The sequence below is a fragment of the Maylandia zebra genome, linkage group LG5, assembly GCF_041146795.1.
Source record: "Maylandia zebra isolate NMK-2024a linkage group LG5, Mzebra_GT3a, whole genome shotgun sequence".
Lineage (NCBI taxonomy): Eukaryota > Metazoa > Chordata > Actinopteri > Cichliformes > Cichlidae > Maylandia > Maylandia zebra.
Genome location: NC_135171.1, coordinates 9937222 through 9961678, shown reverse-complemented (window position 1 = coordinate 9961678; position 24457 = coordinate 9937222). Strand labels below are relative to the sequence as shown.

The 24457-nt window shown below is 39.3% G+C and overlaps 1 protein-coding gene across 2 annotated transcripts in view; it reads left to right on the top strand.

Moving 5' to 3' along the window:
- Positions 1–5078: 5078 nt before the first annotated feature.
- Positions 5079–24457, top strand: part of cntn4 (contactin 4) — a 200054-nt gene continuing 180675 nt past the window's right edge. For both annotated transcript variants that reach the window (XM_023153751.2, XM_004567418.4), the window contains exons 1-2: positions 5079–5929; positions 23548–23684. In XM_023153751.2, the coding sequence (XP_023009519.1) occupies positions 23630–23684 (55 nt within the window). In that variant the 5' untranslated portion in view covers positions 5079–5929; positions 23548–23629. The remainder of the gene's footprint in view (positions 5930–23547; positions 23685–24457) is intronic.

Here is a 24457-nt window from a genome sequence, read left to right as displayed (position 1 = left end):
GGATGTCATGCATTGCTTTCATTTTTTGTACATTTGCAAATCTTCTCGGATAAATGCACAATCTTTAAAACCCCAAACTGTTAGCAGAATGTGATGTGGCACTATGTGGTGCCTAAAAACCCAGGGAGCCATAAATATATTTATTACGGGCCTAGTAAATGAGGAAGGAGAAATCGTTATAAATGCGCTTTCCTTGGGGAATAAATTATGGCACAGTGAGACAACGTCCCTACAAAGTCACACCTCTGAAATAAGCATGGAGCTGCCAGATGAGGTCTGTGTGGTTTTTTATTGCTTTTTTTTTTTTTTAGCTCATGTGCATTTGTAATTTTGTGCATGGACTGTGTTGTGATGCATTTTGGGACCAGTTTAAACAACAACTTCTCTTGTATTATTTCTGTGCTGAGGGATGGTCAGAGCTTCACTCTGAACCACATTTAAGGCAGAAATGATGCGGTGTGGGACGACCTGTCAAAGATGCTGGGTATCATCCTTTAAAGCTTTTGACACATCTTAAGCTAAACCTCAGTGAGACTTTCCTTCAGCAACACTTAGATATCCTGCTGATACACTGCACTTCTTTAGCTCTGACAGGCTGTGTGATTATGTAAATGTCTGTGGTTCAGTTGGCACACACTGCACCTTTGTGACACTCTGTGTGTGTATAGAATAGAAATAGTGAATACCACCAGATTTACAGGTGTACATAGAACCAGTTTATTGATTAAGATGGGGAATGCAGAAGGGGTTATGGAACCACTTGACCTCGTACTCCCTGCACTGGTTATCAATATCAGTGGCAAATATTGATCATTTTAAGGCAATTCAGCTTAATTGAAGAAAGCTTTTTTTTTCCTTTTTCCTGTGAATTGTCAGAGGAAAACATAAATGATGGGGGAGGAATTTCTTGAGGGGGAGTAATAACTGATTGGCAGGGGGAATGTATGTTCTTCAATCACTGTAATGGGATCAGTGGGTGGTTTAAAGTTATTACTTTGCAGATTTATTGTACCTGTGGCACCTAAGATTGAGGTTATATCAGCCTCTATATACTTTGTACAGTCATAACATATATATATATATATATATATATATATATATATATATATATATATATATATATATATATATATATATATGTGACAGCAACATCATGAAGAAGAAACACGAGAAGCTGGAGAAGTGCCAAGGACTCAGAGAAGCGCTCAAAAATATGTGGAAGGTAAAGGTAACAGTGGTCCCAGTGGTAATCCCAAGCTAGCTATATATAGAGATATATAGATATACATATATATGACAGACACTGTGTGTGTGTGTGTGCGTGTGCGTGTGTGTGTGTGTGTGTGTGTGTATGTGTGTGTGTGTGTGTGTGTGTGTGTGTGTGTGTGTGTGTGTGTGTGTGTGTGTGTGTGTGTGTGTGTGTGTGTGAAGGGAATGGGTTCCCAGTAGTTAATTTCTCTGGAACTGCTGGTCTGCTTGCCTATTGATCCTGCTTATCAGTTCCACTTGCACTTCAGTCAGCTGACTTCAGTTCATGTGCTGGAGGAGGAAATTAGTGGCACAGTCTGCAGCATAATTTTTTATTCTTATTCATGTGCAAATTGCATTCATGACAGAAACAACTGCATATGCTGCTAACACAACTGTAGCTCTTTGCAAGCATCTGCACAGACAGCATGCTAACGCCAACCTAAACAAGGATACAGACAGATTTTAATGCTCAGCAAATGCAAACCCAGCCCTGAAGCCACACTCTGATCTTCAACAGGTAACAAACAGCTGAGCAGTCAGGCTGCAGCCTCTGTCTCTACCTGTTAATGTTTTTAAAGTAGCTTTGCTTTGTGTTGTCAGCTTATTTTTTATAAATAAATACAAAGAGAAAAATCATATGTGCGTCCTCATTAGGATAGGGACTTGTGTTTATGTGGAATTGTAGCCTATAGGTAGCTTGGTAGCACAGTGTTTCACATTGATATTTCACAGCAAGAAGGTCCACAAAAGAAGATGGCCACAAATGACCATGTGCTAGGTGAATGCCTCAGGCAGCAAACACCTGAAAACAAAGAGCACTAAGAAGACAGACCCCTGTCCATGTCACCATGTCCACAGGCAGATAGAAGCTATGGCTGATATCTGCCCTACCAATGGCTGGACAAAGCTGGACTGACAGACTGCACATAGGCACTGGTCATGGCTGCACAGGAGCAAGCTCTAAGCACAAGATCAGCAGAGCCATAGCAGGCAAAATGCCCCTCAGAAAGCCCAACACATAAAAACAAGGAGCAAGATGCCAGCAGGCGGTCATACATGGAATGCCATAGGAATGCCCTAAGTGCTCCGATTACCACAGAGACCACTGTTGCCTTCACCTTCCACACCCTCTGGAGCACCTCTTTCATCCCTTCGTAATTCTTGAGCTGCTCGGGTTCCCTCTTCTGTCAAGGTCTGAGTGAACGGCTGAGGTGGAGTCCTGGCCATCTCCACTCACTTGTCCGTCAGCTACCTATGGTGGTGACCAGGCCTCAAGCTCCTTGTGTACTCTCGGACTCGATTGTGTACTTCCCTCATTTCCTTTGCCAACACCTCTGTCACGGTCCCCGTGTCTCTCTGGTTGGCCCACGCTGGCTACAGGTTTTGTTGTTGTTAGTTTTAGTTTTTTGTCTCTCCTCCTCCTCTCTGCCTGGGTGGAGCTCATTACGGGCTCTCACTCTTGGCCCACGCACCCCTGTGGATGGTGTCCACCTGCGGCTGATCTGGCTGATTTCCCCAACTGCTATTTAAGGCAGTGGCACAGAGCAGCTCACCGCTGGAACGTCGAACCACCTGGATTCTGGACCGAATCACCGGACCTGTCCAAGTGGGGCAGTGTGTGGAGTGTTGGAGCGAGTGCGGCTGAAGAGGAGTGCGTGTGTGCGGAGGAGCGGTGGCGGTGACTGAGTGGAAGAGGAAGCGTGTGTGTGGATTCCCCCCCCCTTCTCTCCCTGGAGCCCTGGACCCCCTCCCAACTCACTGTACATATATTTTGCACTAAGGTGATCCCTATTGTAAATAAATCCCCTTTTGTTTCCTTGAAAGAACTGTCTGCGCGTGGGTCCGTTCAGTAGCCATGACAACCTCTCACCATGTCACCATTCAACTTTGTGAGTCGTGTGTGTTTGTGTCCATATCTAATGTATCATCAAATGCATGAATTTGTGTAGGTCTGCCACTAAAAGCAGTTGTGTTCAAGCATAGTTCTTGAGATCACAGTGAAAACTGTTGGGTCTGTGCATGGTAGTGAAATTCTAACAATTTGATTTAAGTTTAAGAAAATGTGTTTTTAAAGTTTATTAACATAAATAAATGGAACCAAAACAAACAACACTTTCAAACTATCAAACCAATTCAAAACATCAAAATGAAAAAATTAGCTGCTATTAAGACTTTGCACGTCTCATCTCCATCCAAGATCTGATTATTTTCAGGATGCTGTCCAAAGTCAATGTTGTCAGCCCTCACTTTTCTCTGTTCCTTAGCAATTTCACTTTGAACCCCACTGTGCAGGCTGTGAAATTCCTGCCACAGAAGCCACAGTATGTTGAAAAGAACCTGAAGTCAAAAATTGAAGAGTTGAAAGAAGTTTTGTTGTCGCTGGTATTGCGTGGCTCCTTTAGGTTGAAAGTTCCAAGTCATCTCCGAGTTCTCTAAAATCTCATGCCGTACCTTCACTATGCAGCAATAACTGCTGCAATATCAAGGCCAAAAATGAGACGTGCGTTGGTAGCAATAAAGTGCCTATTGTGAATGTTAGTAAATCTGTTTGTGCGCTTGATTTAAATATTCCCCTCCTATATTTCCCTATATTGAGAAAATACATTAATACCCCATTAGTTATTATTATTATTATCTCTTTTCCAGCGGGCAACAAGCTTTCCTCTCACTGAAGCCAGCAGTTATTCAAATGACCACTCAATAGAGTCAAGGTATACAGAAGAGCATCTCTGACTGCACCAGCAAAAACTACACTGATTGCCACTCATGTCAGCTAAGAACAAGAAACTGGAGCTACAATTCACATAAGCTCATCAAAGAATAGTGCGCTGTGTGTTCAGGGATGCTCTTCTGGATACTTTCGTTGGCTTCCTATCAAGTCTAGGCAGTCTGGCCTGACCTCTGGCATCAGCACACTTTCACCCAGATAACTGCTGTTCACTGGATATTTTCTCCTTTTCAGAACAGTCTCTGCAAACCCCAGAGATGTTTGTGCAAGAAATTCCCAGTAGATAAGCAGTTTCTGAAATACTCAGAGTTTGAATTTCAGCAGGTTTTCTTGAACATGTATAAATACCTAAATCGTTGTCCGGCTGTGTTTCAACTAATGAACAGCAAGTGTTCCTAATAAAGTGAACATTTCACAAGAAATTGTCCTAAAACTCTTACTAGTGATAGATGCTGAAGATTTGTGTGTAAAAGATCATGACTATAGTTCAGATTAAAGTCCATAATAGAGCATGATAGTATAATACATAATAATAATAATATGCTACATGGGTTATGAAGTCTTGGCTTCATTTTTGTGATTGATAAGACAGAATCAGGAAGCAAATGAGGTGGAATATGTTATCATTTCTTTCTTCATCAAGTCTGTGTTTCTGCTCTTTCAGACTAAAACACCATCCCGGATAGAATCTAAGCAGGCTCAGTAGTCTGGCCTCCCATAAAAGCAGTCAAATGCACATGTTTCAAGACAAAATTGTTTTAGTGTTGATCAGTGTGTTAGTGTTAGTCTAGCCTGAGTGACTCTAGACTGTGGGAAGATGTAATAATATGTTCTGGGTTTTTATTTTAAATATATAATGCAAAAAGCAATAAATCTCCATTTTCAGGTGTATGTGGGAATGTATTTATTGAATTATTGTATTTATTGAATGTTGCAACATGGATGAGTAATGTCACTGCATGGTCATACACATGAACACTAATGTAACCTTTAACCTGAAAAAACGTCAATAAAGTCTGAAAAGATCACTTCTTTCACGCCATTACACCATTAGCTCTGTGCCATTGTTTTCCCTCAACCCTGCAGACTCAAATGACATCACTTGCAGCAAATGTAGGATTTAATGAGACCACCACACACGAACACACACCAAAAAATAACATTTATGAACATTTAGACAATACTTTAAAGAAAGTTACAAAAACTTCGTGGTTTACTGCTTCTAACAAATATTACACGGGCTGTTTGCCAGAGTATAACAAGCGATTAACAAACATCCCTTTTTGATGTATTTAGCCAGACTCCATAGACATCCCAGCAGGAGGAAGAGAGCGGGAGAAGGTGAGGAAAAAAGTAGTAGTAGTAAGGGGAGGAGGAGGAAGAGGACGGTCGGTGTCTGTTCCACTTGAATGGCCGAAGCAGTGAGGAGGCTGGTCGGTAGGGGAGACAGACAAGACAGCGCTCTCTCTCTCCCTCTCTGTCTCTCTCTCTTTCCTCTCGCTTTCCACTCCGCCGCGTGTGCGTGCGTCCCGCTCCGCTCCGCTCCAGCACGGTTCGAGTACAGGCAGGGAGGGAGGGGAGACTTGACGCATCGGAGTGAGCGAGCAGCACACAGAGGCTTTCCACTTTCCAATATGCAACCCGCGAGACGCCACACCGTCAGCTACTCGTGCTACTGACACTCAGAGACACAGGGAGACAGAGAGAGAGGGGCAGGGAGGCAGGGATGGAGACACAGTAGTGCCGCACAGACGAGAAGAGCGCAGTGATAACACAAAAGAAGGGAGCAGCGTCTTTTGCGCACAACTCAGACGGGGAGGCTATCTATTTTTGGCCGGGAGCGTCGCCGAGACTTGACAGTGATGTGTGTACGCACAGTTTTGTTTAGTGACAAAATACGGATTAATCTGCGGCCGTGAATTATTGGAGATATCACTTCTGCGAGGAAAGGTAAGTGTGCGGTTAATAAGAGTGGGAGCAGTTGTAGTAGTAGTACAAGTAGTAGTGTGTTCTTTTTTACTTGGTTACTTCAGCATTTGTCAAGTTAAACCTCCAGCAGCCCAGCTGCTGAGCTCCCGAGCTGTGAGTGGGAGCTCAGAAACAAACAGATCCCGCTCCGCATCCCAACTTTTCCCAGATTACATTAAAGCCCTGACGCTGTGTTACGGGATGCGGCGGGGCGGGATTGCCTTCTCTGAATTTCACCCTCTGCTGATCTCATTTGCCTGTCTACTTTGTTGTGGGACTATCATGGTGGAAGTGAAAGTAATCTGCGCGCGTGTGTGTGTGAGCGTCTCTCTGATCGGTGCAGATGTTTAGTAATCCTCCAGTGTTGACCCGCCCTTCAATAATCCCTGCGGATTTGGGGCTGATTACGCCGCCGCCTCCGTTGCCGTTGCTGCTGCTGACCACCTACGGAGGCCCCCAGGAATCCGTCTAAGTCCTGTACACAGCGAAATTAAGGAAAAGGAGACGTTTTCTTAGAATCACCTTTGAATACCACAGGTATTTTAGGGGGCGGGAACACCCACTTTAATTTACGCACCTTTTGAGGATTTCCACTGAAGTGACCAGGAACAAAGATGTTTTCATTCTAGTCCCTGTCATGTGGTCACTTTGTTGTCTCATCATGTAGTGAATCAGCCTTTATGTCACTGTATCTCTAATGGTTTCAATCAGTGCATCTGCCAGTCACTACATAAGCTGTATGTGGGCAGCCTGTGCAGGGCCTGGAGTCTACAATGGCCAGTAAATGCCATATAAGCCCAGTTTAATATGTTTAATAGATGTGGACATCTGTGCGTTTTCAGCACATCTGACATGCCAAACCGAAACTGCTCTTCCAAATGATAACTGAACTGGATTCTGTTAGTTTTCCATCCTCAGAAAAAGAACCTGAAATTAATGCAGGCACCAGGAGGAGGAAATGTGTCAATATAATGTTAACACCAGGCAGGGCAAGACAATGTGCTGCACACGAGCATCAATCCGCTGGCGTGCCTACCTACATTGTTCATTCAGCATTAGGTTTTTATGTCTGACTGAGCAGCTCCAGTGACTCTCTGTGTGTAATCTGTTGCACAGGCTTGTCATCCACCTTGACAAGCGCTGAACTTATTCTAAAGGTCAGCAGCGAGAAAAAGGAGAAATACTTCTCTTTCAAAAGGGTTGAGGACTGGGGATTATTCCTCAGCTCAGTCTTATTTCTTGAACAGCATTGCACGGTATCGCCTCGGAACCTCAAAACGGAGAACAGAGACCCTCCTGAGAATCCAAGCATAAATATTTAAGAGTGTTAAAAAAGATTGTGCGTGTAATTTAACTACCAAATGGCCTAAAACTTTTCATACAAAGACGCATAATTATACAGAGGCAAACTGAAGCACAATTATCAGCCCGTTGGCTTCAGCTCATGACACACAAACGTTAATGATAATTGCTGCGCTTGACTGATATTTCCCTGCCTGCCTGATGCGGCCAAGGCGGTCCAGATGCAGGCCCGCACTGAAAAAAGAAAAAACAGCACTTTAATGGTTGGCGGCGGCATGAAAACCAACAAGCCTGTCAGAACTGCCAAGGCGCAGAAGTGACATTAAAAATACCCCGGGATAGGTGCATTTAGAGGCCTGGCATAAAAATTTCATTGCATGGTTTCCTCGGGAAAGTATCGCAGAAATGTGTCATCAAGGTCATTTTTATTTCATGCCTCTTCGGGAAAGCTAGCCGAAGGAACGGAACCGAAGATAAAGAGAATGCGTGAGTCTGAATGTGTGCAGATATGTCACAGGACATCCTGAAAGTACAAACATTACAGCTGTAGTCTCTGTGAGAGGCAGAAGCTGGGTGGGAGTTGGTGAGGCTGCGCATAATGAGACTTGTTGCTCGCTCCTACAGTTTGCTGTGTAATCTGCAGTGACGTATGGCTGTTAATGACCGTGAAGTTCTGCAGATGTATTTTCCAAGCCACTTCTTCTCCTGGCCACGGGATGCTTGCCTTCCTTTATGTTTCGAGGTGTTTGATGGGCTAAAACACAGAGAAGAGGGAGTTAGTTGTACTGTTATTATAGTTTTTTTAAGTTCTTCTTAGTTTTTGTTTCATTTTGAATTTTTGTTGTTAATTATTTGTCATTTCAGTTAATTTCCAGAGTTGGTTTGCTCGTTTCTGATTAGTTTTCATAGTTTTAGTTTAGTTTGTACAAGTTAAGTAAGTAAGTATTGATTATTATTACTTATTATTTAATTTATGGCAAATGTCAGAGGCAAAAGTTGGAAAATCAGTACAGATATTAAAACATTAACAGAACCTTTTTTAAGCAGTTGATTTACAAGTGCAATAAAAACATCCATCAAACCCTCATCAGGCAGTTTTTGATAACTAATTTAACTCAATTAACAAATACCAAGGCTTCAGATATTTTCTTTATTATTTTATTTTAGCCTGTTTTCCAAGTTAATTTTTTCTCCAAGGTCCAGTTTTTATTTTTTATTTTGGTTCACTAAAATAAATCTAGTTTTACTATTTAGTTTAGCTTTAACTATGACAACTAATGGTAATTATTACCATATATATGTAAAAATGCAGAAAATTCTCAGGTTTCCACGTCTCCAGTGTGGAGAGTATACACTTTCATTTATTGCAAAGTCAGTTTAATTTGTTTGTATGTTTTTGTTTGTATTGCAGGTGTTGAATCATTTTTTTTGAAGTAATATGAAAACAGACAAAAGGAAGGAAAAAAAACCGTCGCATTTTCAGGCTGAATCGGATATTTTTAGTTGTTTTGTTCTCCCAACAATCCAACGTGAAAATATAATCAATTTACTGAATATAAGAAAAGAAATCTAAGAAGTCGGAAATTCTGAATGATACAATTTTTTTTTGCAATGAGAAAAATTTGCTTCTGTTTCACTTCTTTCTTACATTTCATAGAGTAGATTTTAATATATTTCCTAATTGTCAGCTGAAGCTGTAAACCTTACGGGGTCCTGACGTTTCCATATTGAGAATCACGGCTGTTTAGTATCTGCCGTTTGATCTCTCTTGTCCCTTTTTATAAGCTTTCTAATACACGCTGTAATATTTGTCATAGCTATTTGCACCCACCCCGCTGATCACACGTATGCTCAGTAACAAACAGTAAATAAAAACACGCCTGGTGTCAGTTGTTTAGCATGGCTGCTTTTCAGCTTCACTCTGCTGGATTTTCAAAGCAAACAGCACCGTGAGATTTTTTTCCACAGCACCATAATGGATGAGGAAGCTGCAGGCCCCTGATACTACTTTACCAGAGTGTGGTGCGGTTTTATGTATGCCATGCATTACTTGTTTGGAATAATAGAGTTGTTTGACAAAGGTGCTGCGAGTGTTGGGGAAAAATAATAATAAAAAATCTCGCCTGCCAAGCAGCATCCTGGAAAATTACATGTTTATTCCTCAGCCAAACTCTTAAAAAGGTACGATAGTTGTGATTAGGCTGTATTCCAGGAATGTCAGCGCACCATCGGGCAGATACTGAAAAGATGAATTCTGTTTTCAGTGTATGAAAGTGAAAGCGCTTTATGGAGTCAGCACAGAATGAAAGGGAAAGCGATGCAAGGACCTCACAGTGAGGCTAGCATACAGTTTTGTGCATTTTGTTCTCGCTGTTTGGAACAGCTGCTGAAAAATACAATTACTGCCAAAACAAAAAGGCACCTCAAAAGCAGCGTCTCCAAATGAGTTGCCTTCAGTTTGATGTTTTCCTGCACACCACAAGCTGGTTTCATTGAAACAAATCTTTCATCTGCGTGGACTTACATATAAAATCATCCATCTGCTGCTGATAAAAAATTGTTGCATAATTTAGCCAAGCAAGTTCATGAATAAGTCTGATTTACACAACAAAATACGTCCCCTTTGTACAACTGCGCGCACACTTCTGTGCATTGTCAGGACTAAGTACAATTGACTATATAGCAGAGCTCTTCATTAACGTTAGGCATCCCGTCTCTGTGTTCACTTTCATTTTACAAAATCTTGAAAGAAGGCTAAGTGACACAGCTTATGCTCCAGCTCTATTTATTCGGTCTCATTGGTTCTGTAAAATGCCCTATTTGTAATCCAATCATATTAGAATAATTTCCCTGGTTTGGCTATGCTTTATGATGATCTGTCACTTCAAGGCCTCCGGTTTCAAGGCACCGCACTCCTCTGGGGTGACTCTTCACAGACTGTCTGCGCCAGCAATGTTTCCTAGTTCAAACATTGTTGCGCACTGCCTCTCCTTGGGAATGGCTTTAATTGAGTGCTTAATAAGAGCAACGCCACACAGCAACCAACTTCGGTGGGGGGGTGGGGGAGATCTGAGCGCTGGGAATGTTGCATTATTAAACATACTTATATAAGGCCCGCAAACATTTCCTTTCCAAGTATTCTTGGGATGAGGCCAGATTTGCAATTCTTCTTGATGCTACACCCCGTTTGAACGTGCGTGTGCTTTTCAGTAAAGAGCCGCACAAGCACATTCTCAGAGGTAATATTGTGCTCCTCTGGGTGTGGCTGTTGTGTGAGAGACAGCGGTGCTCGCTGATTTAGTATAAGCGCTTGATAAGAACTGTGCTCCCCACGGGGTGTTGTTATTTTGTTTGAATCGACATTAAAGGATTGAATAGAGCGGCTGGTACGACTCAAAAGAATGCAACAAATATACCCGAAACAATGTGTCCCTTTTTATCGATCGATTGATTTTTTTTCACAGCTTTGTGGACAGAAACACACTGACAGAAAACAAGTGGCATATCTTAAACTGCAGGACTTACATGTAGCGTTTTTGTAAACATTCTCATATATTTTTTTAACATCCCTTTAAAATTTATGCAAGGAAACCTGGTCTCTTAGCTCAATCTCTCCCCTGTGAAAAAGTGCATTTTCATGTGTTATTATACCACGGTTTGAGTTACACAAGATCTTTCAAATAGCAGTTATACACAGTAACATAAATTCATATAATTTACATAAAATGCCATATAAGACAAATAAGCCATTAGAATTGTTTATAATCTCCATTATAAACCATCACACTCTGCAACATCTCAGCATCTCTTGATTAAATCAAAAGAATAACAGCTTTTTGAGATAAAAATGGGATAAAAGTTCTTAATGAGAGAAAAATATCAAGGCTCTGTTATTCACTGTGAGTAAGGTGTCTTAGCTTGGAACTTCTCATTTATTTAAAATGATCTTTTATTTATTTATTTCTTATTTTAAAAAAAAACAGTAGCACAGAACACAGTGAAATTCTGAAATCCACAGCTTGGTTTGGAAATTCTGGCATCAAACTTCGACATTTTCACTAAATAGGTAAACATCTGTTGTGTATATTCAAACAGTCTGAAGGTTTGAGATGAAGCGTACAAATCTGACACAAAGCTGACACAAAGCTGAGTTTTATTATTATGAGCCGTGCTGTTGTTGAGCACCGTTGCAGAATTTGGAGCTCTGGATTAACCTTGAATGGGTCTGAACTTGAGCTCAACACTTAAGATGGTTTAACAGACTCTATAACAAACTTTGGATGGAGTTTGATACCAGATGGAGATGGATACAGCTGGAGTTTATCAGAAAGTCCTTTGTGTGTTTGCTGCGTGTCCATTTTGGAGACTAAACATCAGTCTTATCATTTCTAGTCAGTTTTAACTATCATCTAACCTGCTACTGAATTTAAACTTCAGAAAGTGTAACAGGAAATTGCTTAAAGTATTTCATAATTTCCGTGGATTTTCACTCTTATTCTAGTTCAATGCTGGGAAACTAGTTTGAAACCAGGAGCAAAAGTGTGGAGGGTTATGTCCCCCCATTTGGACAATGCGAACTCACTGAGAATAAGAGAAGAAGTATAAATATATTTAAAATATATTAAGATATAGTGATAACATTGTTACGTTTGATTAAAACCTTCCAAGCACCAGACATCAATGGACACTGTTTTCTAGGCTAAATCTGTTCGGGCCTTTAAAAACACGTCCTGTTATGGCCAAAAAGTTAAAAGTGAAAAAGCTTCTTTTAAGGATGTAACAAAGGCTTGAATTCAGCCTTATTTCAACCATTTACTAATTTCTGTTAATCCATTGAGAAGTTTTCTTTTGATTAGAGCTCTAAAAGATGTCTAAATGATGCCCAACCATCAAGGCTAGAATATGTTTGAATGTGGTTCCAAAGTAAAGCCAAGCCTTTGTGTGACAGTTTTTGGTTATGAATGGTTACCAGACGGCTGAATACTTATGAGATGTTTGGGAAGAACTGTGTCTTTTCTCTTCTTAACCTTAAAATTAGACACAAAGGACGCTTTAGACATCTTCTCAAGCACTCAAGATGATGGCTTTTCACCTTCTACTTATTAACCAAATATCGATGCTGTTTATACGTCTGGTGAAGTCATCCTTTTTTCAATGTCTTTTCAATACCATGTTGCACAGTTGGAACAGCTTAATGATTCTCATACAGGTGCACTTATTAGTTGTGCCTTTCATATATTTCACATTGAGATTTTTTAGTGGTCACATACTGTATACATACTATAACACAGTGGTCCCCAACCCCCGGGCCACGGACCGGTACCGGTCCATGAGTCGTTTAGTACCAGGCCGCAAGAGTTGAGGCTCGGGTGTGAAATTTATGGTTTTCAGGGTTTTTATGGTTATTTTTTATTTTTTGCGTTTTTATCGTTAACTCGGTTTCCCCGGGTCTTTTCCCATGAATAAATCTTTTTTTTTTCTTTGCACCAGTACTGATTTTATTTTGTTGTATTTATCGGCGACACCTTAAAGGCCGGTCCGACATAAACTGGTCCGTGGTGCAAAAAAGGTTGGGGACCACTGCTATAACATACAATACTAACAGAAAATATAAATATGTATTGTGTGTCTGCTAGTAAGATAATACAACTTACTCCAAATACAAACCCAAGGACACCCTGCTTGTGTTATTCAGTTAAATGTTAATTATGTAGCGACAAATTACAACACAGTCATGTAAAGGCTCTTTGTATTGTAAGCTGAAGATCCTGGAAACATAATGGTGCCAAAAAGCTACTGAAGAATGCTTACAAAGAAAAACATTTTGGTGCCAGAATCCATTGTTTGTTTGGTTTGACATGAATATAAATGTTTCTGAATTAACCTAATCAGTCAGGGTTTCACAACAACACTCTTTCACCCGCACGCACAGAGAAGTATTTCAATTTCTTGCAACAAAACAGATACTGAACATAATGTTAATGTGCCAACTATTACATAGATATAAGTTGAAGTTGGTCAGTGGATGTTTTCCAATTGTTAAATAATGAAACTGTGACGTGTCATCTTAATTCATTATCATCACTTTCATTAATTTAAGTTTCTTAAGTAATTTTCCAAACTTGTAAGAGGAAACAGTGTCCTAATGAGCACTCGCACTTCTAAGAAAAACAAAATGTCATTTTCGTTTGGAGCAGCTAAATTTGGAGAGAACTGCAGATGCTGCAAAGTGCAGGTATTCAAAATCTCATCTACCTCTCAAATGAAATAATTAGGCATTCCAGAAAAGCACTGTTTGTTTATCAGACCAGATGTCTGTGATTCAGATAAATTAGATTATTTAGTCACTGTATCAAAGTGCTATCAGCTGCGTCATTTATATATACCAAGGACATTAAGGGGGAAGAAAGACAAAGAAAGAAAGTAAGTAAGAAAAAGAATATTTTGACGTATTCATATTCTCTCTAAATTCTTTGAGACATGATTTTAGATATATCTTTCGCCCTAACCAGTCACATTGTTTTTTAGCTTTTGCTGCACTGTACAGATTAGAGTTGGCACTATATTCAGTGCTACTTTTGATACCACAGGCAGCGTGAGGCTTTTTTGCGCTTTTTTTTTCAGGTCTGTTCAAATGTATTCTATTACAGCTCTATTTACTCTCCATGCTTCTCGAGGCTTGGCACCCTTTGTAGCTGCTGGCACTTTTTATGTCTAGTTTACTTTTTTAGAAACAAAAAATTATGTTATCCTGAAAAGATGAACACTGCCTATAAACATTACAGATGGGCAGGACTGGTTACCTTTGCTGCCTAGCTTCAGTAATGTTATTGTTTTATTGTTAGCCATAGCTGCTAGCTGCTACGTTTAAGGAGAACGGATGACTAATGAGGGTAAATACTAATAGTGTTTTATATTTTAATGTTATTGAAACAGAAGTGTTACTGACCTCTTAGAATTCTTCATGAAGACGGAGTGTGAGTCTTTAAAATGTTTCACCAAGTTTGTTCGGCTGCTAGTGAGGGGAGGGGCTGTGTGATGGCCTGTCTGCAGAGGTGCTGTGTGAGGATCTGTGTCAGCTGGAGGAGGTGGAGATCGTACTGTTGGTATCAGTACAGCTGCAAATCTAGTATTAATATATATTTTTAGCATCCATTAGTATATGAGTATTAATTCTTTTATAACCCTGCTTAATATCTTGTATGAAATACTATGAAAGCTATGATATATTAAAGCACAAATGTTACTAAGATCCATAATTTCCATGTTTTATTGGAGCTATACATTCAGTGAGATTGGATTTAGATCATATTAGAAAATGTGTTGTAGGCAACGTTGCTGTGTTTAGTAAGGAGTAACAGTGTGATTTTAATGTAAGTGGAAGGTTTTTATGTCGTTCTTTCAGAGAACCTTTCACATATTTTGATGAGGGTTTTTTAGGTTTTTTGTTTTTTCTAATGTTGATGATTTGTCCGATAATATGTCCAGAGGTTATCCTGAGTGATAATGAAAAAATAAAATAAAATAATAGTTTTAGACATTTTATATATTTTATTTCACACTTCTTAAAATAAATGTTTCGTTTTCTCCTAGATGATTTCTCAATAGCAAGCGAGTACTTGGTCAGTTCCAAACTGTCCGAATTTACCACCCACACCAGCAGTGATGTGAATACACAGCAGCGAGCTGCTTTGTAGCGCTGTCACGGTTTAGCTTCATCACCACCAGACCTGCACCCAGACTTCACAGAACCACATCAAGCAAGTACTCTGTAAAAATTAGGACTCATCAAGCCTGTGGCATATGTACATTATTTCCACAACAAAGTTGCTGGTGCCCATTTTATGATTACTCTACAAGAACCTCTATGACCTACTGTTAAGCCATGTCTGTGAGTTGTAAATGTTTTGTTTGTTTATTTATTTATTTTCATTTTTGCCAAAGTTCGTTTACAGGAAAAAAGAAACAGGGAATCACACAGAACTGTTCGTCCTGCTGACGTACAGTACGGTGATCTAACCGAGAGCGTCCTGCTGTGGTCTGTGTGCACAGCTGTTCACTTTATTAATTTACACTTTATATTATCCTGTCATACCATAACATTACCATAAAGACACTCAGACCCAATACTAAAACACTTTTCTTCAATTTTAACTCTACTTCAAATCATTCGAGCTGAGCAAATCTTTCAAAGCAATGACAAAAAACAGCCGGTGTAAAGAAATACCACATCCGATGGTTAAAAGCTCTAAAACAGAAATGAAAAGTAAATGACAATTATCAGTGTAAACCAGCATCCTCTGAGCAAGCACATTACTATTCCTGTTCACTCATATGGCCCTATTTTGGCACTCATTTGTCAAAAACACTCATGTGCCTTTATTCCTCCTTTAATGAACTGCAAACCTTCTGCTTTTTGATTAAAACAATTTCAGTGAACGCGTCATACATCCTGACATTGTGGCGGCTTTACTCTTCTTCGTTCTTGCTCGTTTACTGGTTTTCATTCAAACACATCCTTGTATGTTTTCCTTCGTGTTTTGTGGCTGAGTGCAGGAAAGAATCTGGGCTGCAATAACTTAAAAATGTCTAAATAAATGTGTCTCCTTTGGTGGTCAAGCACTAATATAGGAAACTGCTTATTTTCAAGAAATATGAAAAACATATGTGAATATATTTTTAAAAAACTGATTTATTAATGTAAATAAATCTGACGTGCTTTCTGTTTTTGTCATTCTGCCTTTGGGCAACCACATTCTCTATGAAAGCTTCAACTCAATAAATTTCCCAGTCTGATATCATTAAGTAAAAATTGAAATATTAGCTGAAAGAGTCACAATGTTTAGTTATTTATTGTTTTCCTGTTAGGTGTTAATGGGTGCTTTAAGCTACCTCTGGTAAAATGCATAAAATGATAGCATTTATATTAATATTGTACATGATCCCATTTTAAATAAAATCCATTTAAAATCTAAAATAAAACAAATGAATTGCAGTTGGTCTGTGCATTATTAAGTAAAATTTGGGTGATGCTTCAACTTAAATATTAAATAGCTTCATTAATTTTGTACTATTTTGTTGAATTAATTTGCATTTTAGATATATTGTAACTAAATAAGCTATTTAAGATCTTTAAAGCTACCTCTAAAGATATAAGTAAAATATTAGTCATCTCTAAGAGCTTTACACATTTATGGAATCAACAGCCTTCCTTTCATGATGCTGCACTGTAGTCGGTGACAGTACAGTCTGTGTTTTCAGAAGAGGTCAAAACTCTCAATGCTTTGTGCTATTTGCACAGCATGCAAGCATGAGAAGACTTTTCATAAAAGCTTGTGTATCCTGTTTGACTTCAAATAGCTTATATTTATGCTCTAGCTGTGTCGGGATTGTCACAAAAGCAGCATCCGCCTATTGCGTGCCACAACACATGAGCGCCTAATAAATGTAGCTGCCTTCTCGACAGGTGTTACAAACTGAGTTGTAGATAGACCTGTATTGGAGCAGAGCTGCTCCTTTGATCACCTCTGGTTCTGTTTGGCTCTCCGCCCTGATATCACTGGACGATGGATCTCCTGGGACCAGTGCAGTACATTAACCAAACATGTTATCTCCTCCCAAAGCTAATTTAATCCAAGGTAGGATTCTGCACTGCCTGCACAAAGACATCAGTTGCCTTTTGGAACAAGCATTTGCAGTAGACTGATTTTGGACTGCTCTCTACATCGCCAAACTTTGGAGTGGAAACCAGTGTGGTGAGGGGAAGAAGATTTAAAGATCTGTGCCCCTGCTGCACTCATACAGCCACAATAATAACTGAGTGGTACTCTGAGTGGACAGAGTCCAATCCAAAACAAATGTATCATTCATTTGCTTGCAGATTTCTAGCTGCAGGTTGCTAATGCCGTTTATAATTACTACTGTGTATTTGCGAAAAGGTGCTGGTGCAGGCTTACTATTATAAACAAACACCAGCGTGTCACGTTGTTACAAACACTTTGAATTTTAATACGCTGTTAACTCCATGAGGGGTGAAAATCTTTCAATTTTCTGGTCATTTGTTACTGACTGAATACATTGATTGTCTCCTCCTCTAATGCCCCAAAGCATCATTAGTCATTTCCCTTTATCAAAAGCAGCTGCAGTACATTACATCTATGAAATCTGATGCTTGAGTGGTTATAGAGCCCAACTGCAAATTATGGCAGGGAGTCAGGGAATATCAGCATTACCAAACGATTGATATATGCAAATTATAATTACTTTTTAATTCGTAGCACCCACAGTATTAGTAACAGGAGGAGTGGTAGCAGTAATGGTGACAGGAATCTTAGAGTAGATACTGGTAGCAGTCCTGTATTTGCTAATACAGTTGCCATTTTGGCTCAGGGAAGAAATGGATGGATTAAAAAAAACAATCTGTCAACCTTTTTCCATTTCCTTCCTCCATTATTGCTTTTGCTTGTTAGATGCTTTGAATTTAGAGCAAAAGACAGAGAGTCACATTTGTAATATGACAAGCACTGGTTAATCTCTGCAAGCCTAACCAGAGCCTTTGTTAATCACAGCTCAGTACGCTCTGTGTAGCCAGATCATTTATCAACTTCCTTTTCCTTGGTATCAAGAAACTAAATAGATTACAGCAACAATAGGCAGGGGCAAGTTTGTGAAGCGCTCAGTAGTGTTATCTTTAACTGCTGGGTTGCTTTATCAGGTCGAGCTGAAAAGAGTGGAGAGAGCCAAACCTGCATGCTGATACTGTAACAACAGCCTTTAATAAACTGGAGGAAAACTAAGTTACTGAGAGTAACGACAGCTCTGTGAGTACGAGTATGCTCTGTGAACTGCAACAGAACTTTTGAAGCACTCCACAAAGATGCACATCACGATAATCACTATCAAAAAGCAAACAAATTAAAAAAGACCTACAAATGAGTAAGGAGAAATACTCGAATTCCTTTCAAGCATACCGAAAGTGAGAAGTACAGGCTTGTGCAATAGGCTTGCTCCACCACTAACTTCTTTATATCTTGCTAGTAAAATGTGAAATAGGTGCATTCATTTATAGAAAAGTGCATTTATGGAAATACAGAATATAAGGGGGAAAAAAGTTTGTACAATTCTTACAATCTGGAAAGTTAACATTTGGTATGACAACATTTATCCTTCAACGCAGCCTCAACTCTTTCAGGCAAGCTTGTCATTTCTTTAGTTAGTCTTCAGGAATTGTTCATCAGGATTCATGAATGATATTACACAACTTTTTTTGTTTTGTTAATGTTGCGATCAGGCTTCAGAGAATTCCAGTCTGTAGCTCTATTTGTGTTTTTCAGTCAAAGCCTGACGGTACTTTTCTGTGTTTGTGACATGTTCGTCAATTTTGTCGAGATTCCCAGCACCACTGACCGAGTCCTTAACCATGGCTGAATCTCCACCATGTTTTGGTGTTGTTCCCAGATCATCATACTAAATGTTGTTCCAGGATCAACATTGCAAGTGACCAATCAGAACGTCATACTTTTGCAACTTCAGAAAAAACTGCGGTAAAACAAAAAACTGTACTTAAGCTGCGAGAAACCGCCTCTGTCCGCCGATCAACGGACCCTGACCCTAACCCTAACTCTAACCCTTTAATAAACGGTAAGCAGAATTGATATTGTCCTTGCAACATTGGAATTTCATAAATGCACGAATGGCTTGGCAGCCAAAAGAATAACGTCACAACAATGTGATTGGCCACTTGCAATGTTGAAATGCTCACTGTTGTACCTCTCTCCTGATCCTTGCAAACATATTGATGAGAATTTGGTCCATAAAACCTGCTGTGTAATCTGGTGTACTTCAGCTTTTTTCTTCATGTTTCTCTTACTTAATGGCTTCTTGACAGCCACCCTTCCAATCAGGCTTTAGTGAATAGTAGATCAACTGAAGGACCATATATGTCATCATTATTTTATGTCTTCTACTGTAGATGATTTTTAGGGCAGCTACTTATCTAGTTTCCTCAAACTTTTAAAGGACACACTGGACAACATGCCGAGATATTACAAGGTTGTGGCTGGTAGCTCCTTGGAAATCACTTTGTTGCACAAAGTACTGTTTATACCTGTCAAACATAATGGTATGTGTTTTTGTGACAGGTTGATATTAAAATGCCTAAACATCCAATGTAAATGTTGCTTTTCTACTACATGGATGAAATACTGGTTTATCCATTGAGTTGCGGCCTTCTTTTTTTCTTTTAATCACTTGTGCATGTTTAAAAGACCTTCTGATTTCTACATTTGGAAATCTGACATGTTCATTCTGCCATTCAGTATGTACAGGATGCAGTGTGTGTCCTGGATTTGTCTTTTTCCGTATATTTTACATTCTTTGAGTCTCCTTTTGAGTGATTGGTCTGATATGTCTAAATTGTCGTTGTCTGCTGCCTAAGGCACAGTCTCAGACCAAACTACCAAGTATTAATGGGACAATGGAGGAAATATTGTATTAAATAAACCGGTAATACAGTTCCAAAGCCTTTATCTACTCAGCTAACTCCTAACACGTTATATAACACTGCTTGGTCATACCCCGAAAATGTGACTTGAGAGGGTCCAGGGCAGGTATCAGGTCATAACAAGTTGCAAGCAAAACTGGATTCTTACTGTGATGATAAACCTACAGGACACACTTCTACATCACTGTGTCTGGATTTAATCACACTGGAACACAACAACTGGTCCCATTTACCACTAGAAATAACAACAATGGCCTTTTTTCAGTTTTCATCCATCGTTCTGTAATTCATATCAGAACATTACCACGTGCCTGAATGCTTAACTGAAAAAAAAGAGACTGTGTGCCACAAACAACCACAGTTGTGCATTTAATGACCAACAAATTTTCAACAGAAAATATATTTTCACTGAAGCTATTTTTTTACCTTCACAATAAGCAAATGTTAGTAAATGTACTTTTTAGATCCAAACAATTTTTAGACTTGGGAAAAAACAACTGATCGTAACCGAAGGGCTTCTAATCCACAGAGATGACCCAGCATGTGACTCTTTTGCACAGCCCTACATTTGTACACTGTCTCTCCTGCAGCTGTGGTTCTTCATCCGTTATAGCTGTTTATGATGCAGGAACACAACGCTGCAGTTGTCTGTTGTTCTTTAAAGTGACCTTAACACACACCCTTTACTGTTTGGTTGATTGTTGTGGTGTTCCCACGGTGTTCACCAGTGAAAGCTGCTGTTTGTTTAGTTGTGTTGCTGAACTGCACTTTTATATGTCGTCATGCTAAATGTTTTGCGCTTGCAAATTAAGGCTGGTGTAAAACTTTTTGAGGAAAGCATCACCACAAATAAATGCATTGGCTTAATAGACACATGGCTTGGTGGTTTTATAAGAGAGCATATTAATATGCAAAAAAAAATTTCTCTAGGATGAGGCACAGCCTTATACCACTGATGTACCCAAGACACATCCTGACAACCCTCTATATGATGTATGGAGATAAAAGACCTCTTTTCTGTAGGTGGAGACAGGAGACAGAGCTGGAAGGTAGAAAATCTGAGATTAATGAGAGCGTGGCCTACTCAAACAGTTTCCTGTGCCTGTTTTGGTTTTTTTAGTGGTTTTGTCTCACTTTTTCTGACTATGTTTTAAAACTTTGTGCTGTCTATGTTGAATCACAGCAGGGGTGGCAAAACAGAGTTCTTCTGTGCTCCTTTGTAATGGCAAAATTACACGAATAGTTGTAATTTTGGAGAGGTTTGTGTCAAACATGCCTCAGTTCTAAATATATTTTACCCAGGAGACAAAAGATTAATGCCTTTTTTTTTTCCTGGAGGAGCTCTGCAAAAGGTAGATTTCACTTCTTAACCGGCTGTGTTGCTTTAATTCTTACAAAAGTAGAGCTTTTCCACAGGCAGCCTCTGACATTTCTTGCAAAACTTATTCTGTATTCTTTCCTCGGAGTTGCAAGCAAACAGGATAAATCTGTCTCCCTTCGCTGTGCCCTATCTACATTGTGCTTTATTCAACAACCCCTTTAAACCAAATGCCTATCATTTTGGCTGCAAAGTTTAAAAAGCATTTTAATGCGCATCCCAGAAACAGAGAATTGTAGTTTGTAAAGCCGGCGGTCCTGAAAATCAGTGTTTTGAAGAACCTGTATTTTTTTAATTGAAAAAATAAAAACAGTAATACATTTGTGTTTCATGTTCACTAGTGCAACAAGATGTGTCTGCATGCTATGAGCACACAGGTGCAGGATAGACATTGCTTGCAGCTTCAAAGGGTGTTAATGCATATTGGCAGGTTGAGGGTGCAGAAGCCAGGAAATTAGTGTGAACAAAGACTAACAACAAATTCTCCAACACAATCAATATACATTGCTTTGGTGAACAGTACTGTTTCAAGCCACTTTACCTAATGAATCCTGTCCTTTTGGGGTTTTTTTAAATTATTAATTTCCTTTTGACGAGCCCAAATTCATACAGCATTTATTGACTTGGTCCCCACGGGAAGTTATATTGTTACTACCTTCATAACCAACATATTTAGATGAATTTTATTTTTTAAGTACAGATTTCACTGTGAATCACACCAATTACAATGTTTTTTAAGATCCTTAAACGTTACTGTAAGGATGAAGGATGGGCATCACAAAACCCAACGAGGCAATAATACAGAGTAAAATTTATTTTACCTCCGTTCCATGAAGTGAATTCATTTAAAATAAATCAAGTTATTTATTTTAACTTACATTTAAGTTCTTTTGGACCCTAATCAGAAGCAGCATCATAGAGATAGTAACTGGACCCCTTGGAGTCTGTCAGAGTAAGCAGATGGTTGATGGAGATCTTGGCTGAGACACCCTGGATTAGGTGGAGGAGAGGGGGGAGCATGACAGACAGCCTGGAAGCCAGAAAATTAACAGAAAAGAATGATTTTTTTAAAAAGCAGGTGCTACAATAGGTGCTGATTGGTTTAGAGGATGTGTGCAGGTAAGAAGGTAACAGGAACTTTTGAGGCATGTAAATGTTACATGATGGGAAAACAAAGGTGATAAATAAAATTAAGCATTACAAATCACACAAAGATAAGTGGAGATGAGAAAGCAGATATAGCTTATTCCTTACTAAATATACAACTTCATGATGTAAGTAAATGTGACATCGCTTGTCATAGCCATAGTAATGAGCTTACATCAAGAAAAATACTCTTCAGGATTTTGAAAGGAACAGCCATCTATCCACGCAGACCTCCGCACTTTTCAGATTTGTTGCGTTCCCCTTTGCTCCCTAATGGCACAGTAACAGAAAACAGTGTTAGTTTAAAAAAAATCTGCCTTTTGTAGTAATTGTACTAAGTGTTAGTGCCCATCAGTGTCTTTTATTATAAGTAACAATGATACGCATGTGTATGCATACAAATGTTTTCTGCACAATGAAACTCTTTGAATATAGAGGCTGTAAACAGCAATCTTTACAATACATTCACATGCTAGAAGATTTTTAGTGTATTCAGTGAGAGACAGCTGCACAGTTATCAAAACAGCCCAGAATAGTTTCAGATTGGGTGTAACTTAGAGAAACAAAGTGATTTGTGCAGCAAAAGTCTTTAGTGACTTAAGCTAGCATAAGTAGTGACAGTGTTTTCATTCATAAATCTCGACCACCACCACCACTCCTTCACCATCACCACCACCACTTTACTGTGGTTTGAATTGTCGAGTGCTGTCTTGCTGACACTCTCCAAACGGTCCAGTTTTAATTCTCACTCCGGAGAGATATTGTCTCTGTTGAGGAAAAAGCACACAACTGTGAAATTCTTCAGCGTTTTCCAGCATTTCAGCATTTTCTGTCTTTCGGCTCGGCACTGGGGTTTTTGAGCATGAAAGCTGTGCGGCTTCAAAGAAGAACAATACTATGAAAAGTTTTAGCGGTGGCTTTGCGTTTAAACTGTCTTGGAAGTAGATGTCATGCTGGAGATACGGAAATACATACACAAGCGCGCGCACACACACACTGAACTGAAAACTAGATGCTTTGTTTTTTTCTGCTGCTCAACTTCCATGAAATTTGAACCAGGAGTTTACTGTGAACTTTAAACACACAGTGAAAGATTTGGGTTTACTTGATAAACTATAACGTAGCTCATAATTAGTGTGTAATATGTTCTTTCAGTTGTACGTTCCTGCATGTAGTTCCAAAACTTGTGAAATGAGTATGCTGAGTGGGGAAAGGCTACTTGCTAACAAAAACTTTACTTTCAACTAATCTCACCTATGCCTTCTTCTACAGATTGGAAAACCAGAAAGGTGCAAATCGGATTCCATACATTTGTGATTGGATGTGAGACTACTTTGACCCTACAAAATTGAAGATGATGTTGCTATGGAAACTGCTGCTGCTGCAGTCACTTATGGGGTGCCTTGCAGGTAAAGTATCTTATTAAGAACTTTTGATGCATGCCAAAGCTGCCTTTGTGAAGTCTGAGTCTTATTCATATGTATTTGGGGCAAGCGCCAGTATGAAAGCTGTAGTTTAGAAAGGCATAGCTTCAAGTAGATTAGCCATAAGCAAACATAATTTCTCTCACAGATCTAAAATAATATGTCTGTAGAATCCATTCAACGAGGACATTATTTTCAAGGTAAGCCCTGGTCCGCTAAAGACCTCCAATCACTGGCAATATTGCGTTTCAGCCTTTTCTCAGTATTGTATCTGGCACTCACAAAAGGTTAGCAATATCACGCTGAATTTGAATGAGTGGAGTGTACCGCATTAAAGTGGAAATGAAAATGTTCAGTTTAACTTGGCTTCACAGGTCACAAAGAAGGGTGAAATTATCAAAAGTGTAAAACTGCCACAAATCTAAAGTTTTGCTAAACCCCCACCTCCAAACAGCCAATATAAAAAACATGTCAAGGCAAACAAATAAAGAAGCCATGCAGTGAGGAATATGTGATGTCAGCATAAGGCTTTCTAAATCTGTTCGATTATATCAGACCTCAGAATTTAATTATTGAATATTGTCGCTAAATTGCATAATTAATATAACTATATGCAAAAAAAACAGACAGATAAACAAACATAAAGAACGTTTAGCTGATAAATTCGAATTTTAAAAAAACTAACAAAGAGGTGGGGGAAACACCCTTCAACCGTGGTTGATGTTGCATAGTTTGTCCACCAGTTTGTCCACCAGTGG